The following is a 22346-nucleotide window of genomic DNA, read 5'->3' on the forward strand; positions in this document are numbered from 1 at the left end:
TATTACACTGTGCAGCACATACAGATACGTGCTCATACACTGTGGCTTCAATCGCACCAAACGGCCTCGCTGAGCACCATTTGCGCAATCTGCTAGATTACACTGATCAGTTTGATGTGTGACATTAGTACATCAGAGTCTGAATCTGTGTACGAAGCGCTACAATGCGGTGTCTGCGGCTTTTATGGTTCATCTGGAACTTTCTATGTGTTTAAAACGGATTTCTGTTGCGGGTAAAGTTGCAGCCCAGCGTCGGTAGTGCACATTGAGTGGTGGTCTGCTGCCTCTGCAATGCGAATAAGACCCTCTCGGAACAGCTCAGTGGCGCCGAGCGTATAACGCCGTACAGCAGTGTATGAGGCCACATCTGTATGTGTCCTGTTCATTGACATTCATTCTAGGTACCTGCAGACAATGACCCCAGTCTTTAACAGAACACCCCTCCCATGTCTAAGTGTGCATCACCAATCTGCCCCTCCTGCGGCTCTCACGTGAAGTTGATGGGGTTGTCGTATATAGGAAGCACGTTGACATTGAGCGTCCCGTTACATGTGTTTCCCCGACTGTCTGTCACCGTGATCTGCAGCTGGTAAATCTGGAGGAAAACAGATCAGACAGACATGAGTTACCGCTCTCTCTGGAGTGCAGGGGACATACGGGGGTAGTAAGGGTGTCGGGATCCCCCCATAGCCCTGACATACTGTGTTATATGAGAGGAACAGCTGTAGAGCAGTGTGATTTATATACACAGGATGCATAATGTATGTAGTCTATATAGAATATATACATTACACTAGTATGCCCGGGGCCAACATTTCACCAATTGGAACCCAGAACATAGGTATGGAAAATGCTTCGCTAGATAATGGTTAGATCATATGTTAATATGACGGAATCGGGTAATAACAGATGCGACACATAACCGGCTAAGCCACGCCCTTTTATGGTTTTGGGAGATTTTTTATTGTAACATTTCACCAATTTCTAAGTGTGATGATATATTTGGCCTCTGAAGCAAAATGGACCGTTTCCAGGGGGTACTGTAAGCTGAGCCCCTATAGATGCAAATGATAATGTACTGTTACTCCGCCTCACCGTCTCCCAGCCTCCCGCCAATCAGCGGCTGCGGGCAGCTCTCATGGAAAGCAGAGAGAAGAGGCGTTGCTTTTGAGGTGGTGCTGATTGGCTGGGAGTTGTGAGCCTGGAATCGACGTGTTAGATAATGTAGGTCAGGGAAGAGCGCCCCCTACGGCAGCAGCCTCACGTGTTGTGCCGCTCGCGCGCCCTCTCTCCTTATGTAATAGCTACGTCATGCAGCCAGGCAGCCAATCAGGAGCCAAACTGGGCTGAAAGTAAACAGTGTCCGCACAGGGGCCGGGTCCATGTGAGAGCACAGACCACCAGTAGTGCGTGAGAACAGCAGCCGGTGGCGGTCACCCCTATCCCGCTTCCCCAGGTCACTGTGCCGGCTCTGTGTTCCGGTAGTTTTCCTGACATTTTAAGGTTATCTATAACAAATCATTTATTATGGTTATTGTAAAAGAAAAATGTCATCACGTTTTATACTGTTTTATTCCAACTTCTGTAATTTATTGCTGATAGAAATCTGTCGCAAAAGAGTCACATTAACAACTTAATTAGGCTTTTAAATATTCAAATTCAAACAGCGTTCCGGACAAAGGGACTCAGCAAATGATATATATATATATATATACACAGAGCATGACGTGTAAACTCCCCCTGTTGTCTATCTCATAGATATATGGAAATTCATTCTAAATCATTTAATTACATAATATAATAATAACGAGAGATGCGCACGACCCCGGTGTTTTGGTTCTAAGTCATCATCGTGTTTTGTTTCGGTTTTGGATTTCTTGATAAAGATCGCAATAACGCATCACCGTATTTCTGTGTGATTACAGTAACAAAAAGAAGGAAAAAGTGATAAAATGTCTGAGAGCTGAGAGTATAAAGTGATGAATGACAATTATCAGACGTGAAGGGACTTGTGGGAGGTTATTACTACAGACAGAATAGAGGAATGACCTAGAATGGGATAAGAAAGCCGCACAGGCCTGGTAGCAGCTAATTCACAGAACATAAGAGACTAAAGCAAGAGGCACGTGGAGTGTATCACGGCCACACACAATGCTGGGGTGTTTGGTGTGACTCCAACCAGCACTGAGGTCATGGTGCATGTGTGTGGAGTTTATATGTTCTCTACATTTTGCAAGGGTTTCCTCCCCCACTCCTGAAGCATACTAATAGGCTAATTGGCTTCTGACAACAATTACCCCTAGTTTAGCTGGTAGGTAGCACTGGTGAGTGACTGGAGTATTCTGCCCTATGTACTGTAAATAAATGGTAATGAATATAAATATACGGCTAATGTCAGTCTCTCCCCACAAACCTATCAGGAACAGAGGGTCATACTCACTGCTGCTGTATTGCTGAATCCTGCGGCCGGAGCATTGACGTTTCCATTGGGAGTGATGGTGAATGGGGAAGGACTGGGCAGCGTAATCTTATACTGGAGGGAAACAGACACCAGCGTATTAGTAATTATATGGATATTATAAGTCACTGAGAAATTCTGTACTATATAAAGTGAAATAAGTAACGGTGTTATACACTAAGAGGTCATGTGACACTTTATTCCTTATAATACAGAGGGAAAGTCCCTTATAAACATGACATGCTGCTCTCCCAATACATCAGTAGGGATTATAACAAGTATAACAAAAGCTTGTCTGTATTTGTAATTTTGTATATATATATATATATATATATATATATATTGTGTAAATGTAATAGGTCTTAAGCGACTGACATACATTGAACCAAACAATGTGCAAAATAAATAAATTGATTACAAATGTTCTAAAATCAACATCAATTTAAAGATATATGTTATGATCATTAAATTGATATAATTATATATATAATATATATATAAAAAATGACATCACAGCACTGATGTCAGTAGTGGACTTCCTGCTCTACTAGAACAGGAAGTCCACTCGGCCTTGCGGTAGCCGAGACCCTACCACAGGGTCTCCTCGCAAGGCCGATGGTCGAGCGGCCAGACAAAAAAAAACAAACACGCCCACAGACCCTGCGAGCTGCCGGAGGGTTTGAGTCAGGGCATCAGTCCAACATACCAGCTCACTGCAGGAACACAACAGTCTGCAGGAATAGAGCAGTCACACAACTAGAACAGACCAAACTGAAGCAGAACTGAAGCAGAACAATGAACTGGGCAGCAGGTGAGAAGCACTTGGCTGGGCGTCCAGTGTCCCCTGTGGAATCAGAGAAATTGATTTATTGGCAAGTACCAAAATCCTGTTTTCTCCTTCATCCACTCGGGGGCACTGGAGCTTCATGACAGTGGGGACGCCCCAAAGCCACCCTCCTGGGGGGGAGAGTGCGGAACAACCTGCAACACGCTGCCACCAAAACTTGAAGCAGACTCCGCAAAAGCGTAAAATCTGTAGGAACGTACAAAAGTATGTACTGAAGATCACGTAGCTGCCCTACAAAGCTGTGAAGCCGAGGCACCTCTTCGTGCTGCCCACGAAGTACCCACGGAATGCGAGGAGATGGATACGGGTGGAGGTCGTGTACATACGCCTGACGAATGGTCAGACGAATCCACCTGGCCAAAGTCTGTTTAGATGCAGGCCAGCCACATTGATTGGCATCATAAAAGATGAACAGAGCCTCCGATTTACGTAGTCCTACAGTACAGGCCACATAAATTCGAAGTCCCCTTACAACATCCAGGGAGTGAGAACCCCCGAAAGAGTACAACAAGGCCGGTACCCAGGGCCGCCATCAGGGGGGTACAGCCGGTACTAATGTACCGGGCCCGGGCTTAGTGGGAGGCCCGCAGAGTGCAGATGATCCCGCCTGTGAAGAGAACTGCTTCTTTTAGTCACAGACAGCCTGCGAGTACAGAGCAGTGTGCTGTCAGGATCAGGATCTGCAGGGCCCTCATCAGACACGCAGGCATCACACAGGATAAAGCAGTCTGATGCCCCCGGTGGATAGGAGGAAAAATGACTACTGTACATCGTGGATGTGTGTGAATAGATAGTGAGGCACATATCCACGACGTACAGTAGTCATTTTTCCTCCTATCCACCGGGGGCATCAGACTGCTTTATCCTGTGTGATGCCTGAGTGTCTGACGCACAGTGATGATGTCAGACTCTGGCCCCCGGCAGCATGGAGCATCACACTGCACCAATCACCTTGGACATTCCACTATAAAGGTATGTGTATTTGTCTTTTTCATTGTGTTCTTGATAAAAGTCCTGTGAGACTGAAACGTTGAACAAGGCAGACGCAGTTGTCAAGTTTGATTCTTTCACTTCATCAGACCTGTGAGTGCCGCCTTTCCCTATATACATATATATATATATATATATATATATATATAACCCCTCCCCCTAATATCCTACTACTTACCGTCAGGATGATGCTGCCAGGATTCTGCCCAATGTCGGGATTCCGTCGCTGACATTCTGAGCGCCAGCATCCCGACAACCAGGATTTAACCTCAATATGCATATATGTTTGTGCGTATATAATTATTAGAGGACCAGCATCACTCACGGGTACATTCATACAAGAATTCAAACGGCAAACAGTGTTTGTGCCCAAAGTTTCAGTCCATCTGGACTTTTAGCAAGAATGTTCTTAATAAAAATCCAGACTGAAATGGTGAATACGGACGCTGTTTGTCATTTGAAGTCTTACATGATAGCACCCATGAGTGTTGCCGTTTCTCCAGTGCTGTATTGATATTTGAATATCCAGAAGGGCACCTCCTGGTTACCTATCTATATAGGTAAATTGCAAATCCTGCATTTTCCCCTGCAATCCCACTGCCCACCCACTTCACCGCCTGCCCACATCCACGCCATTCAATCCGCACCCCAGAAAAAGAGGTGAGTGGGGGTTAGGTCTCGGAGCAACAAGAACAAGGTAAGTGTGGGGGCTGACTTCGGCTGGAGAGACAGAAGGGGGGGCAGGCTGGGGACACACAGAAGAGGGGCTGGCTAGACACTGTGTGGCTGGAGTTAGAGAAACATGGGGGGGGGTCCCTGCCTATTCTATCAGTCCCGGGCCCCACAGTTTCTAATGGCAGCCCTGCCGGCACCACAATCGGCTGATTCAGGTGAAAGGCCGAGACCACCTTAGGCAAAAAATAAGTCTGGTACGCAGTTCCGCCAGATCATCGTGAAAAAGTAAGGGGAACGGCAGGACAAAGCTCGAAGTTACAACACTCGCCTAGCCGAAGCCAGGGCCAATAGAAGGACCATATTCCAAATTAAATATTTCAAATCCATGTCCTTCAAAGGCTCAAATGTGGATGACTGAAGGAAGGATAAGACGAGGTTCAGGTCCCAAGGAGCCGTGAGCGGCACAAAGGGGGGCTGAACTCTAAGCACCCCTTGAAAAAAGGTCTGCAAATCAGTGCTAGGCGGCACTGGAAAAAAATAGAGCAGATTTCTGCACTTTAAGTGATCCTAGATGTAGACCCGCGTCAAGCCCCTTTTGAAGAAAAAGAAGACGCGGTAAATGAAAGGAGGAAGTGAAAGATCCACGACCTTCACACCAGCAGATATAAGCCTTCCAAATGCAATGATAATGCGCTGAAGTCACTGGTTTCTTAGCTCAAAGCATGGTAGGAATGACCGTTCCTACGCCATGGCTTCTTAAGATGGCGGTCTCAACACCCACGCCATCAAACTAAGCCGACATAAATCCGGGTACACGATTGGGCTCTGCTGCAGAAGATCCAACCGCAGTGGAAGGGGCCAAGGTTTGTCTGCTAGAAGAAATAAGAGATCGGAGTACCAAACCCGATGAGGCCAATCCGGAGCCACTAGGATGACTGTGGACAACTCGCGTTTGAAACAGTTGAAATCCGAGGACGAAGCTGAAAAGGTGGAAACAGGTATACAAGGCTCTACGGTCAAGGAATCAGTAAGGCATCCGCTCCCACCGTTGCTGGATCCCTGGTCCTGGAGCAGTAAAGGGGTAGCTGTCGATTTGTCCTGGAGGCCATGAGATCTATCTGTGGCCTCCTCCATCGGTTAACTAGTTGAAGGAAAACCTCAGGATGAAGGGACCACTCCCCGGGGTGAAGATCCTGACGACTGAGGTAGTCCGCTTCCCAGTTGTCAACTCCCAGAATGAAGACTTCGGAGATGGCCTCGACGTGTTTCTGCCCACAGAGAAGTCGGTTGGCCTCTCTGATTGCCACATGACTGCAGGTTCCCCCATTCCAATTTATATACGCCGTGGCGTTGTCGGATTGTATCCAAACCAGAAGGCCCTGTAGCAGAGGAGCAACCTGTATCAAAGCTCTGTAGACTGGCAGCAGTTCGAGAACATTGATTGGTAAGAGGGATTCCTGCAACCAATGCCCCTGGAAGTGATTGTCCAGGACCACAGCTCCCCATCCACGGAGACAGGCATCCGTGGTAACCAGGGTCCAAATCCGAAGCATCGACCCGCTACCAGATAGTCCGACCGGAGCCACCAGAGCAAGGATATGTGGCTCTGAGGAGACAGACGCACTAGCCGATGCATCAGTAGGTGGGACCCTGACCATTGAGACAGGAGATCTAATTGAAACATTCTGGAGTGAAATCTGCTGACCTGGATGGCCTCGAAGAAGGCCACCATCTTTCCTAGGAGACTAATGCAAAGATGCACAGACACTTTTCTGGGCCTGAGCACCAAGCTAACCAGCTCCTGGATGGCTATGGCCTTGATCCATTGGCAGGAATATCCAAACCAGGATTGTGTCCAGAATCATTTCCAGGAACTGAAGTCTCTGTGATGGAATCAACAGACTTCTGGAAGTTGACAATGCAGCCGTGTTGTATGAGTATCTGATGTGTAAGGGACACTTGGTGCAGAAGGACTTCTGCCAATGGAGCCTTTAAGAGGAAGTCGTCCAAGTACAGTACAATTGTCACCCCTTGAGAGCACAGATGAGCCACCATTACACGTCCATCACCTTTGTGAATACTCTGGGAGCTGACGAGAGACTGAACGGCAGGGCCTGGAATTGGTAATGAGTCTCCCTGATGGCAAATTTAAGGGAAGCCTGGTGATACTTCCAAATTAGAACATGCAGATAGGCCTTGAGATTTAGCATGGGCCGGACTGACCCATCCAGCTTCGGAACCACAAAAAGGTTTGAGTAAAACCCCTGGTTTCTTTGTGCAGTCAGAACCAGAACTTTGGCCAGCAGAAGTTTGTTGATTGCCTGAAGCAAAATTAGTTGTTTAAAAGGATCAACAGGAAACCCTGTTGTGAAAATGGCACTGGAGAAGTGAAAGCAAACTATCTTGTATCCATGAGATACCAGATTCCGAACCAAAGTGTCGGGTCAAGTCTGCCTCCAAACCTCCGAGAAGCTCTGGAGATGAGCACCCATCTTGGCATCCCTGAGGTGAGATGGCAGCCCATCAGGTCACAGGCTTGTCTGCTGGCTTGGGATCTGGACGGCAGGCACTGGCCATCTGACGTCCTCTGGTGCGACCTTCTCGACCTGCTAAAGACCAACCACGAGGTCGACCCTGAAATAGCTGGAGCTTAAAAGGAAGGACCATTAAATTAGCGATGTGGAGGAGGTGTTGATGAAGGTAGAAAGGTATTCTTACCCCCAGTGGCCAGCAAGATCCACTTGTCCAACTCTGGACCAAATAAAATATCATCTGTGAAAGAAAAAGCTTCAACTGCTCTTTTAGACTCAGCGTCCACTAGCCAAGCACGAAGCCAAAGTGCCTGGCGAGCAGTGACAGCTGAAGCAGAGACCCTAGCGCCTACCTGGCCGATATATCTGGAGGCATCTCCCAAATATACTGCGGACTCCTGAATATGCTCTGCCAAGATAATCAGATCCGCCCGCGGAGTGTTCGACTTTAGACCTTCCGCCAATTGTTCCAACCACTTCTTCACTGCCTTGTTGACCCAAGAGCCAACCAAGGCCAGTTTGAGAAGTGCACCAGCAGCAGTATAAATAGATTTTAACATAGTTTCACATTTCCGTTCTGAGCTTGCCTTTAATGTATTAGCTCCTGGAACTGGAAGCATAGTTTTCTTTGACAGACTAGAAACCAAAGCATCCACAGATGGTGGAGTCTCCCATCGACTTCTATTTCCCTACATGGAAATGGGTAAAGGGAGAAAAAATGCCTAGGGATCTGGAACTTACGGTCCGGATGCTGCCAGGCTGCTGCCATCTGTTTGTCAAACTTGCCGGAAATGTAACAGAAGACTTCTGTTTCTTAGCAGACAATGAGTCATCGAACGATTCTGGAGCCTCAGGGTCAGAAATGTGAAGTACGTCCTTCATAGCTAAGATAAGTGCTTCAATAGCCTGTGTTGCGTCAGGTTCCTGTGAAGAAGCCTCTAAATCGGATTCTACCAGCATCTTCCCTTGCTCCTCCTGAGACGAGTGATCTGCTTCAGACTCCTCGTCGGACTGAAGAACTGCTGGAAGTGCCCTCTTCTTAGATGGCTGACTTACCACGGCATCGGGAGGCTTAGGTGCAGAATCCATGACCTGTGCAAGGCTATTGAGTGAGCGGGCTAGATCTTGAGCCCACACTGGAAATGTAGCAAGAAAAGAAGGGTGAGAGATGGTAGGTCTATCCTTGGCAGCCTCCCGTTCCCTACGGGAAGCGGCCAATCAGATGTAAGATCTGCCATGACCCCTGCTAAACTATTCATTAAGGGTGTGACAGACTGTGCTGAGTTAGCACTCTCTACTTCACAAGCATCGCACAGGGATGACTCTTCAGAGAGAGCATGTGTCATTTTTTTGTTGTGCCTAGTGCAGGCAGTTTCTGTGAAGCAGTTTTGTCTGTCGCTTTGGAAGACACCATAACCCAGACAGACACACGCGCCCACACACAGTTGCAAATGGTCTGACACAGACAAGGTAAGTGAGGCAGACAGAGCAACAGATGGGGAGGAGCAGAATTGCAATAACAATGCTACCCAATGTAGAAAGGAAGGGCTACCGATAATTATTACCCTCCCATGTAGAACTCACAGACCCCTTTGCATACTGGAGTGCCTGTGACTCTTGCTCTGATGCTGAAATATTAGCTCCTGGACTTTACTGGTGCAAGGAGCACTGGGACCACTGGCCAGGATTTCAGTCTAAGATTGCACCGCTCCTTCTGAGCAGAGGGTGCCAATACCGCCGAGGAAGAGGGGGAGGCGGCACATAGCTAAGAAGCTCCGCCACCCTCCCAAAGAGGACTCCAGCTAATAACTAGCCGGAGCCTCTAACTGCAGCAGCTCTCATCGGGGAGAGCGTACAAGGTCCCGTGGAAGCAGGCACCGGTGCCTCTATCAATCAAGCACAGTTGTGGCAGAATAACAGCCACGCTGAAGCCGCTTCCCCGTGGCAGCTGGTGCTTTGATATGCTTTAAGCACCGTCTCAGCAGACTAACAGCCGCACCTGTTAAAAATCTAAACATAAGGGAGCAGGCAACCTAAGAAGTGCTACTGGCGCTGTACATTTGAGACCGCACCAGCGCTTCTAGTAAGTGACCGGCGCAGCGAGCTGCCAGTCACTAGCCCAGCTAAACAGTAACACAACTCCTTCTAAACAGGAGAGATGTGTATACTCACGTGCTGCTGCGGCCAGAGTGCTGGGCAGTGAGGGGGGGGAAACCCGGACACAAGCTGGTTTCAACTGTGGCTGGCCCCGCTGAGTCAGTGGACTCTAGAAATCCTCCATGTAAATAGAAGCCCCCTCCATAGGGTGACCGGGCACAGGCTGCAGTAGCTGACAGCTCCCACGGTGCAGGCAGACTGTCGCAGCAGCAGTCTTCCTGTCCTCAATGATTCTTTTACTATTATAAAATGTATTATTAACAAACAGGGCTGGAGACATCCCCATGTACACCGGCTCTCTCAGGCACATTCTAAAAACTGGGGCTGATGGGGCATAGAGGGGGAAGAGCCAGTCACACTTTTAGATTCTTGAAGTGCCAGGCTCTACTCAACCCACCGTCTATACCCCACTGTCATGAAGCTCCAGTGTCCCCTAGTGGATGAAGGAATAGAGTCAGAGAACATGGAACTCGCCCAATGTAATAGAGTCATAGAACATGAAACTCGCCCAATGTAATAGAGTCAGAGAACATGGAACTCGCCCAATGTAATAGAGTCAGAGAACATGGAACTCGCCCAATGTAATACAGTCAGAGAACATGAAACTCGCCCAATGTAATAGAGGCAGAGAACATGGAAACTCCCCCAATGTAATAGAGACAGAGAACATGAAACTCGGCCAGTGTAATAGAGTCAGAGAACATGGAAACTCGCAAAATGTAATAGAGTCAGAGAACATGAAACTCGCCCAATGTAATAGAGTCAGAGAACATGGAAACTCACCCAATGTAATAGAGGCAGAGAACATGGAAACTCCCCCAATGTAATAGAGACAGAGAACATGAAACTCGGCCAGTGTAACAGAGACAGAGAACATGGAAACTCGCCCAATGTAATAGAGTCAGAGAACATGAAACTCACCCAATGTAATAGAGTCAGAGAACATGGAAACTTGCCCAATGTAATAGAGTCAGAGAACATGGAAACTTGCCCAATGTAATAGAGTCAGAGAACATGAAACTCGCCCACTGTAATAGAGTCAGAGAACATGGAAACTCTCCCAATGTAATAGAGTCAGAGAACATGGAAACTCACCCAATGTAATAGAGTCAGAGAACATGAAACTCGCCCAATGTAATAGAGACAGAGAACATGGAAACTCGCCCAATGTAATATAGTCAGAGAACATGAAACTCGCCCAATGTAACAGAGACAGAGAACATGGAAACTCGCCCAATGTAATAGAGTCAGAGAACATGGAAACTCACCCAGTGTAATAGAGTCAGAGAACATGAAACTCACCCAATGTAATAGAGTCAGAGAACATTGAAACTCCCCCAATGTAATAGAGTCAGAGAACATGAAACTCACCCAATGTAATAGAGTCAGAGAACATGGAAACTCACCCAGTGTAATAGAGTCAGAGAACATGAAATTCGCCCAATGTAATAGAGTCCGAGAACATGGAAACTCACCCAGTGTAATAGAGTCCGAGAACATGAAACTCACCCAATGTAATAGAGACAGAGAACATGAAACTCGGCCAGTGTAATAGAGTCAGAGAACATGGAAACTCTCCCAATGTAATAGAGACAGAGAACATGAAACTCGCCCAATGTAATATAGTCAGAGAACATGAAACTCGCCCAATGTAACAGAGACAGAGAACATGGAAACTCGCCCAATGTAATAGAGTCAGAGAACATGGAAACTCGCCCAATGTAATAGAGTCAGAGAACATGAAACTCACCCAATGTAATAGAGACAGAGAACATGAAACTCACCCAGTGTAATAGAGTCAGAGAACATGAAACTCGCCCAATGTAATAGAGTCAGAGAACATGGAAACTCACCCAGTGTAATAGAGGCAGAGAACATGAAACTCGGCCAGTGTATTAGAGTCAGAGAACATGGAAACTCCCCCAATGTAATAGAGACAGAGAACATGGAAACTCCCCCAATGTAATAGAGTCAGAGAACATGGAAACTCGCCCAATGTAATCGAGTCCAAGAACATGGAAACTCACTCAATGTAATAGAGTCTGAGAACATGGAAACTTGACCAATGTAATAGAGTCCGAGAACATGTTTTTAGACTAAAAAAAACTCTCATCAATGTGATAGTGTTACTACTACTCTAACCCTATTACATATGGCCCCTGGTGCTGGATGTAGGGACTGTAGCCACAGGCTAGTTAGATAAGAAAATACCTGCCTACAGGTAGAACATATTTCTCCATAACTTACCCTCACTGGAGTGTACTTGGGCTGCCGTAAAACCACAACATAAATTGGGCTTGAAGCGGGAACGTTGGAATAAAGCTGCACAGTGTCTCCAACTGTGGGCAAAAATCTGGTGTTAGAATCTCAGCAACTTCTTGTACCCAGCTTGATGTATGGATAATGCTGACATGTCTCCAGCTCTTAATGAATGTGCTATATTAGTTATGTTCTAATGGTGACAATAGTCTGGATTTAAGTTGTGTTTGGATAAGATCTCCGATCTCATCTGAAAGTAATATGAAGTGTAGGCTAGACAAATAATTTTGGGGGAATTCAGATCACAGCGAGTTTGTTAAGCTCCCAGGATGAGCGCCCGGAGCTATTCAGTCCTCCTGAGGGACGAGCAGAAATCCGCATTAGCTAGAGCCTCGGGGCAACATGACGTGCGATAACAGCATCACACCTAGCACATTTACTAAAAATCCCTTGCAGGGACACGCTTGCGATAAAGCTCTGTCCCTGCGAATCCCCTCCGCACACTTGTCACTGTATTTTTTGCAAAAACACTGTGATCGGTGCCCGCGCATGCGCCGGCTGGCTTCTGCTAAGCCACGCCCCCTGCCATTAAGCCCCGTGATCGCCTTCCCACGCCCACCCCTCCATTAAGTACACTTACATCCGGTGATCGGGGCTCCGGTGATGTCCTCCGTGGCTCTGGTCTCCCATCTCCAGCTGGTCTCCCATCCTGCACTGTGGCCTGGTCAGCTGATGACTGGGTCGCAGTGCTGGATGGGAGAAAAGCTGACCAGAGGGAGGACATCACCGGAGCCCCGATCTCCGGTCCCTGGACTCCGGTAAGTTTTTTTTTTTTTAATATATTTTTTCTTTTTTTCCAGCAGTGATCAGCTTGTGGTCTGTTTAGACCACACAGCTGATCACTGGGGCCGGCTCCGGGCTCTGCTCTGCCCATTAGAGCGGAGCAGGAGTCTGGTAACCAGGGGAGACCCTGGATAACGCCACCTCCAGGTAACTTTGGCCAGATCACATTTCCCATTACAATTATGGGAAATTCGATCTGCTTTACTAAAAATAAGTGATACTTAGAGGTTGGAGTAGAATTTTACGAATTCTACTCCAATTGCCCTGAAATAATTATAGGTGATACTAAAATAATGTGAAAACGGTGTGAAAACACAAAAGACCCTTTTCACTTTATTTTAGTAAAAATAATGTTAATACATAGAGCCCAATGGCCTGATTCAGAGAGGATCGCTATTCTGCTTATACGCACGCTCCGCAGATGCTAATATCAGCAGTGATATGTAAATGTGTACATTCGCATTGCGTACGCAGCCTAAGATAAGGACGCCCCCTTCCCCTCACTTACATCCGTATACTAGGGCAACATAGCAAAATAATCGGTAACATCGGACCCATATGCACAGGTACGGCAGGTCAGACCTCACTCAGGAATTGCTAACTTCTGCGCCCGCTATGAGGCCTCAGGCTGCCTGTGGTACCGCAGTGGATAATTTATGCACGCCCCTACAATGGTGTTGAAACTCACTGGCATGGCTGTGTTCGCATTGGGTCTGATTCGAGTACGGCCTTCTATGTGAGCGACTGAGGGTATGTGTATGCAACCACTTTCCCATAAGATGCCAGTGACTTTCCCATAACACGCCCATAACATGGACCATCTCTGTGTGTCCGCTAAGTCACATCTCCTTGTTACCACCCAGGAACGCCAGATACACGCCCATAACATGGACCATCTATGTGCATCCGCTAAGCCACCGCCCAGGAACGCCAGTTACACGCCCATAACATGGACCATTTATGTGCAAACGCTAAGCCACCGCCCAGGCACGCCAGTTACACGCCCATAACATGGACCATTTATGTGCAACCGCTAAGCCACTGCCCAGGAACGCCAGTTACACGCCCATAACATGGACCATCTATGTGCATCCGCTAAGCCACTGCCCAGGAACGCCAGTTACACGCCCATAACATGGACCATTTATGTGCATCCGCTAAGCCACTGCCCAGGAACGCCAGTTACACGCCCATAACATGGACCATCTATGTGCATCCGCTAAGTCACTGCCCAGGAACGCCAGTTACACGCCCATAACATGGACCATCTATGTGTATCCGCTAAGCCACCGCCCAGGAACGCCAGTTACACGCCCATAACATGGACCATCTATGTGCATCCGCTAAGCCACCGCCCAGGAACGCCAGTTACACGCCCATAACATGGACCATCTATGTGCATCCGCTAAGCCACTGCCCAGGAACGCCAGTTGCACGCCCATAACATGGACCATCTATGTGTATCCGCTAAACCACCGCCCAGGAACGCCAGTTACACGCCCATAACATGGACCATCTATGTGCATCCGCTAAGCCACCGCCCAGGAACGCCAGTTACACGCCCATAACATGGACCATCTATGTGCATCCGCTAAGCCACTGCCCAGGAACGCCAGTTGCACGCCCATAAGGCGGGCCATCTCTGTGCTTGTGCTAAGCCGCCTCCCTGTCACCGCCCGGGAACCCCTGTCACATTTCTATACCATGTGTCTGGATTGCAGCAGCGCCTTTCTGTGTACACGGTGAAAAGCGAGCACCATAGGAGTTTTTAAGGATTTTCACTCGTGTGCAATAGTAAAAAATGGCTGAACTACAGGAACATCGGCGTTACGGGCGGCACTGAATCAGGCCCATTATTGCTGCAGATATCATATATGGAGAAACAGAAGGAATATAAATAATAGTGTAGGAAAGCGTACAGTAGTTGGGAGAAGTATAATGCCAGTAATGGTGTACAGTATGGGGTAAGTAGAACGCCAGTAATGGTGTACAGTATGGGGTAAGTAGAACACCAGTAATGGTGTACAGTATGGGGTAAGTAGAACGCCAGTAATGGTGTACAGTATGGGGTAAGTAGAACGCCAGTAATGGTGTACAGTATGGGGTAAGTATAATGCCAGTAATGGTGTACAGTATGGGGTAAGTATAATGCCAGTAATGGTGTACAGTATGGGGTAAGTATAATGCAGTAATGGTGTACAGTATAGGCAAAGTAGAACGCCAGTAATGGTGTACAGTATGGGGTAAGTAGAACGCCAGTAATGGTGTACAGTATGGGGTAAGTAGAACGCCAGTAATGGTGTACAGTATGGGGTAAGTAGAACGCCAGTAATGGTGTACAGTATGGGGTAAGTAGAACGCCAGTAATGGTGTACAGTATGGGGTAAGTAGAACGCCAGTAATGGTGTACAGTATGGGGTAAGTAGAACGCCAGTAATGGTGTACAGTATGGGGTAAGTAGAACTACCAGTAATGGTGTACAGTATGGGATAAGTAGAACTACCAGTAATGGTGTACAGTATGGGATAAGTAGAACTACCAGTAATGGTGTACAGTATGGGGTAAGTAGAACGCCAGTAATGGTGTACAGTATGGGGTAAGTAGAACGCCAGTAATGGTGTACAGTATGGGGTAAGTAGAACTACCAGTAATGGTGTACAGTATGGGGTAAGTAGAATGCCAGTAATGGTGTACAGTATGGGGTAAGTAGAACGCCAGTAATGGTGTACAGTATGGGGTAAGTAGAACGCCAGTAATGGTGTACAGTATGGGGTAAGTAGAACGCCAGTAATGGTGTACAGTATGGGGTAAGTAGAACGCCAGTAATGGTGTACAGTATGGGGTAAGTAGAACGCCAGTAATGGTGTACAGTATGGGGTAAGTAGAACGCCAGTAATGGTGTACAGTATGGGGTAAGTAGAACGCCAGTAATGGTGTACAGTATGGGGTAAGTAGAACGCCAGTAATGGTGTACAGTATGGGGTAAGTAGAACGCCAGTAATGGTGTACAGTATGGGGTAAGTAGAACGCCAGTAATGGTGTACAGTATGGGGTAAGTAGAACGCCAGTAATGGTGTACAGTATGGGGTAAGTAGAACGCCAGTAATGGTGTACAGTATGGGGTAAGTAGAACGCCAGTAATGGTGTACAGTATGGGGTAAGTAGAACGCCAGTAATGGTGTACAGTATGGGGTAAGTAGAACGCCAGTAATGGTGTACAGTATGGGGTAAGTAGAACGCCAGTAATGGTGTACAGTATGGGGTAAGTATGTCTGAGGAGGTTGGATAGACGTCTCTTACCTTGGCTGGAGAATTTGGGCTCACACTGCGGCTCTGGGATATCATCTCTGATCTTTACGAACAGCTGCCCAGCGACCATCTCCGTGCCACACTGCGCTGTGATTTCCAGAATGTACTCATTGACCACATCTGCATTTAGAGCCGCTGAGCTGCTGAGTGTGATCTGACAAAGACATGTGCTTAGTATGACACTCGGTCACATAATGGCCTGCATGGTCTGCGCTAACTGTACATCACGGTCTGCATGGCCCACACATCATTGTCTGCGCTTACATCATGGTCTGCGCTTACTGTACATCACGGTCTGCGCTTACATTACGGTCTGCATAGCCCGCCCTTCATGGTCTGTGCTTAAATCATGGTCTGCATGGCCCACCCATCATGGTCTACATGGTCTCTGCTTACATCACGGTCTGCATGGCCCTCCCATAATGATCTGCGCTTACATCACAGTCTGCATGGCCCACCCATCACGGTCCGCATGGTCTGCGCCTACATCACGGTCTGCACTTACATCATGGCCTGCATGGCCCACCCATCATTGTCTGCGCTTACATCATGGTCTGCATGGCCTACCCATCATGGTCTGTGCTTAAATCACGATCTGCATGGCCCACGCATCACGGTCCGCATGGTCTCCGCTTACATCACGGTCTGCATGGCCCTCCTATAATGATCTGCGCTTACATCATGGTCTACATGGTCTATGCTTACATCATGGTCTACATGGCCCTCCCATAATGATCTGCGCTTACATCACAGTCTGCATGGCCTACCCATCACGGTCCGCATGGTCTGCGCCTACATCGCGGTCTGCACTTACATCATGGCCTGCATGGCCCACTCATCATTGTCTGCGCTTACATCATGGTCTGCATGGCCTACCCATCATGGTCTGTGCTTACATCATGGTCTGCATGGTCTGTGCTTACACCATGGTCAGCATGGTCTGCACTTACATCACGGTCTGCATGGTCTGCACTTACACCATGGTCTGCAAGGCCTACAAATCACGGTCCGCATGGTCTGCGCTTACATCACGGTCTGCATGGCTCACCCATCATGGTCTGTATGGTCTGTGCTTACACCATGGTCAGCATGGTCTGCTCTTACATCACGGTCTGCATGGTCTGCACTTACACCATGGTCTGCATGGCCCACCCATCATTGTCTGCGCTTACATCATGGTCTGCATGGCCTACCCATCATGGTCTGTGCTTACATCACGGTCTGCATGGCCCACCCATCATGGTCTGTGCTTACACCATGGTCAGCATGGTCTGCACTTACACCATGGTCTGCAAGGCCTACCCATCACGGTCCGCATGGTCTGCGCTTACATCACGGTCTGCATGGCCCACCCATCATGGTCTGTATGGTCTGCGCTTACATCACGGTCTGCATGGCTTACCCATCATGGTCTGCATGGTCCACCCATCATGGTCTGCATGGTCTGTGCTTACATCACAGTCTGCATGGCCCACCCATCATGGTCTGCGCTTAAATCACAGTCTACATCAGGGGTCAGGGAACTGTTTTACCTTTTACCCCAAAATATATTTAGATTTGAAGGGAAGGAAATCAGATAGTAGTGCCCCCATATAATACCCCTGTAGTAGTGCCCCCATAGTTATACCCCTGTAGTAGTGCCCCCATATAATGCCCCGTAGTAGTGCCCCCGTGTTATGACCCTGTAGTAGTGCCCCGATATAATGCCCCTGTAGCAGTGCCCCCATATAATGCCCTGTAGCAGTACCCCCATATAGTGCCCCTGTATTAGTGCCCCTGTAGTGCCGCTTGTACAAAGAAAAACAAAACAAAAACACTTACCTTAATCCCCGCTCCTGCATCTGCCGCCATCCTGTCCTCCTAGCTGCTCCTCGGAACTATAAGAGAGACGTCATAACACCTCTCCCATAGTGCGCATGGAGAGAGGCAGAAGCTGGAGTTCAGAAGAGAACTCCAGCCTCCGGCTAATGCGGCGCTGCAGGGAAGGAGCCAGGCGCCCGCTGGTAATAACATCTCAGCGGGCGTCCGGCTTAGATCCTCTCTGCGGCGCCGGGCTGGAGGTCACTGGCGCCGCACCCAGCGCCAGTGACCTCTAGTCCTGGGGGTAATGGACGGACAGCCAGGCATGCATGCCCGGCTGTTCGTCCATTACCCCCAGGAATTAAATTTTTACACAGTTTGGGGTAATTTACCCCTGTTCCCCGACCAATGGTCTACATGGTCTGTGCTTACATCATGGCCTGCGCTTACTTCACGGTTTGCATGGCCCAGCCATCATGGTCTGCACTTACATCATGGTCTGCATGGCCTCCCGTCATGGTCTACATGGTCTGTGCTTATATCATGGCCTGCATGGCCCTCCCATCATGGTCTACATGATCTGCCTTTACATCACGGTCTGCATGGCCCACGCTTACATCACGGTCTGCATGGTATACCCATCACAGTCTATATGATCTGCCCTTAAATAACGGTCTGCATGGCCCACCCATCACGGTCTGCGCTTACATTAAGGTCTGCATGACCCACCCATCATGGTCTGCATGGCCCACCCATCATGATCTGCGCTTACATCATGGTCTACATGATCTGCCTTTACATCACGGTCTGCAAGGCCCACCCATCATGATCTACGCTTACATCACGGTCTGCATGGCCCACGCTTACATCACGGTCTGCATGGTATACCCATCACAGTATACATGATCTGCCCTTACATCACGGTCTGCATGGCCCACCCATCACGGTCTGCATGGTCTGTGCTTACATCACGGTCTACATGGCCCACCCATCATGGTTTACATGGTCTGCGCTTACATCATGGTCTGCATGGCCCACCCATCACGGTCTGCGCGTACATCATGGCCCGCATGGTCCTCCCATCAAGGTCTACATGGTCTGCGCTAATATCACGGTCTGCATGGCACTCCCATCATGGTCTGCGCTAACATCACGGTCTGCATGGCCCATCCATCACGGTCTACATGGTCTGCGCTTACATCATCGTCTACATGGCCCACCCATCATGGTCTACATGGTCTGCGCTTACATCACTGTCTGCATGGCCCACCTATCATTGTGTACATGGTCTGCGCTAACATCACAGTCCATCATGGTCTACATGGTCTGCATGGCCCACCCATCATGGTCTGCATGGTCTGCACTTACATCATGGTCTACATGGCCCACCCATCATGGTCTACATGGTCTGCGCTTACATCATGGTCTGCATGGCCCACCCATCATGGTCTGTGCTTACATTATGGTCTGCATGGCCCACTGATCATGGTTTGCATGGCCCACCCATCATGGTCTGCGCTTACATCATGGTCTGCATGGCCCACCCATCATGGTCTGCATGGCCCACCCATCATGATCTACGCTTACATCATGGTCTGCATGGCCCACGCTTACATCACAGTCTGCATGGTATACCCATCACAGTATACATGATCTGCCCTTACATCACGGTCTGCATGGCCCATCCATCACGGTCTGCATGGTCTGCGCTTACATCACGGTCTACATGGCCCACCCATCATGGTCTACATGGTCTGCGCTTACATCACGGTCTGCATGGCCCAACTATCATTGTCTACATGGTCTGCGCTAACATCACAGTCCATAATGGTCTACATGGTCTGCATGGCCCACCCATCAAGGTCTGCACTTACATCATGGTCTGCATGGTCTGCACTTACATCACGGTCTACATGGCCCACCCATCACGGTCTGCATGGTCTGCGCTTACATCAAGGTCTGCATGACCCACCCATCATGGTCTGCATGGCCCACCCATCATGATCTGCGCTTACATCATGGTCTACATCATCTGCCTTTACATCATGGTCTGCATGGTCCACCCATCATGATCTACGCTTACATCACGGTCTGCATGGCCCACGCTTACATCACGGTCTGCATGGTATACCCATCACAGTATACATGATCTGCCCTTACATCACGGTCTGCATGGCCCACCCATCACGCTCTGCATGGTCTGTGCTTACATCACGGTCTACATGGCCCACCCATCATGGTTTACATGGTCTGCGCTTACATCATGGTCTGCATGGCCCACCCATCACGGTCTGCGCGTACATCACGGCCCGCATGGTCCTCCCATCATGGTCTACGCTAATATCACGGTCTGCATGGCACTCCCATCATGGTCTGCGCTAACATCACGGTCTGCATGGCCCACCCATCATGGTCTACATGGTCTGCGCTTACATCACGGTCTGCATGGCCCACCTATCATTGTCTACATGGTCTGCGCTAACATCACAGTCCATCATGGTCTACATGGTCTGCATGGCCCACCCATCATGGTCTGCATGGTCTGCACTTACATCATGGTCTACATGGCCCACCCATCATGGTCTACATGGTCTGCGCTTACATCATGGTCTGCATGGCCCACCCATGATGGTCTGCGCTTACTGCTTACTCCATGACCTGCATGGCCCACCCATCATGGTCTGCATACTCTGCGCTTACATCACAGTCTGCATGGCCCACCCATCATGGTCTACATGGTCTGCACTAACATCACGGTCTGCATGGCCCACCCATCATGGTCTGTGCTTACATTATGGTCTGCATGGCCCACCGATCATGGTTTGCATGGCCCACCCATCATGGTCTGCGCTTACATCATGGTCTGCATGGCCCACCCATCATGGTCTGCATTTACATCATGGTCTGCATGGCCCACCCATCATGATCTACGCTTACATCACGGTCTGCATGGCCCAGGCTTACATCACGGTCTGCATGGTATACCCATCACGGTCTGCATGGTCTGCGCTTACATCACGGTCTACATGGCCCACCCATCATGGTCTACATGGTCTGCGCTTACATCACGGTCTGCATGGCCCACCTATCTTTGTCTACATGGTCTGCGCTAACATCACAGTCCATCATGGTCTACATGGCCCACCCATCATGGTCTGCTTTTACATCATGGTCTGCACTTACATCACGGTCTACATGGCCCACCCATCATGGTCTACATGGTCTGCGCTTACATCATGGTCTGCATGGCCCACCCATGATGGTCTGCACTTACTGCTTACACCATGATCTGCATGGCCCACCCATCATGGTCTGCATACTCTGCGCTTACATCACAGTCTGCATGGCCCACCCATCATGGTCTACATGGTCTGCACTTACATCACGGTCTGCATGGCCCACCCATCATGGTCTGTGCTTACATCATGGTCTGCATGGCCCACCCATCATGGTCTACTTGGTCTGTGCTTACATCGCGGTCTGCATGGCCCACCCATCATGGTCTACTTGGTCTGTGCTTACATCGCAGGTTTACATGGTCTGCACTTACATCATGGTCTGCATGGCCCACCCATCATGGTCTGCGCTTACCTCATGGTCTTCGTTTACATCATGGTCTGCATGGCTCACCCATCATGGTCTGCACTTACATCACGGACTGCATGGCCCACCCATCATGGTCTACTTGGTCTGCGCTTACATTGCGGTCTACATGGCCCACCCATCATGGTTTACATGGTCTGCGCTTACATCATGGTCTGCATGGCCCACCCATCACGGTCTGCGCGTACATCATGGCCCGCATGGTCCTCCCATCATGGTCTACATGGTCTGCGCTAATATCACGGTCTGCATGGCACTCCCATCATGGTCTGCGCTAACATCACGGTCTGCATGGCCCATCCATCACGGTCTACATGGTCTGCGCTTACATCATGGTCTACATGGCCCACCCATCATGGTCTACATGGTCTGCGCTTACATCACGGTCTGCATGGCCCACCTATCATTGTCTACATGGTCTGCGCTAACATCACAGTCCATCATGGTCTGCATGGCCCACCCATCATGGTCTGCATGGTCTGCACTTACATCATGGTCTACATGGCCCACCCATCATGGTCTACATGGTCTGCGCTTACATCCTGGTCTGCATGGCCCACCCATGATGGTCTGCGCTTACTGCTTACACCATGATCTGCATGGCCCACCCATCATGGTCTACATGGTCTGCACTAACATCACGGTCTGCATGGCCCACCCATCATGGTCTGTGCTTACATTATGGTCTGCATGGCCCACCGATCATGGTCTGCATGGCCCACCCATCATGGTCTGCGCTTACATCATGGTCTGCATGGCCCACCCATCATGGTCTGCGCTTACATCATGGTCTGCATGGCCCACCCATCATGATCTATGCTTACATCACGGTCTGCATGGCCCACGCTTACATCACGGTCTGCATGGTATACCC

General features: G+C 49.0%; 1 protein-coding gene across 1 annotated transcript in view; it reads right to left on the minus strand.

Annotated features, from left to right (window-relative positions):
- Positions 1-22346, minus strand: part of LOC148431177 (cadherin-related family member 4-like) — a gene marked incomplete at its 3' end in the record, with an annotated part of 102388 nt that overhangs the window by 56806 nt on the left and 23236 nt on the right. The window contains exons 3-6 of the mRNA XM_088466239.1: positions 16061-16223; positions 11906-11997; positions 2441-2533; positions 492-595 (exon numbers count right to left, since the gene is read on the minus strand). Of these exons, the coding sequence (XP_088322365.1) occupies positions 492-595; positions 2441-2533; positions 11906-11997; positions 16061-16223 (452 nt within the window). The remainder of the gene's footprint in view (positions 1-491; positions 596-2440; positions 2534-11905; positions 11998-16060; positions 16224-22346) is intronic.

The sequence above is a fragment of the Taudactylus pleione genome, unplaced genomic scaffold (assembly GCF_031769625.1).
Source record: "Taudactylus pleione unplaced genomic scaffold, aTauple2 ptg002710l, whole genome shotgun sequence".
Taxonomy (NCBI): Eukaryota; Metazoa; Chordata; class Amphibia; order Anura; family Myobatrachidae; genus Taudactylus; species Taudactylus pleione.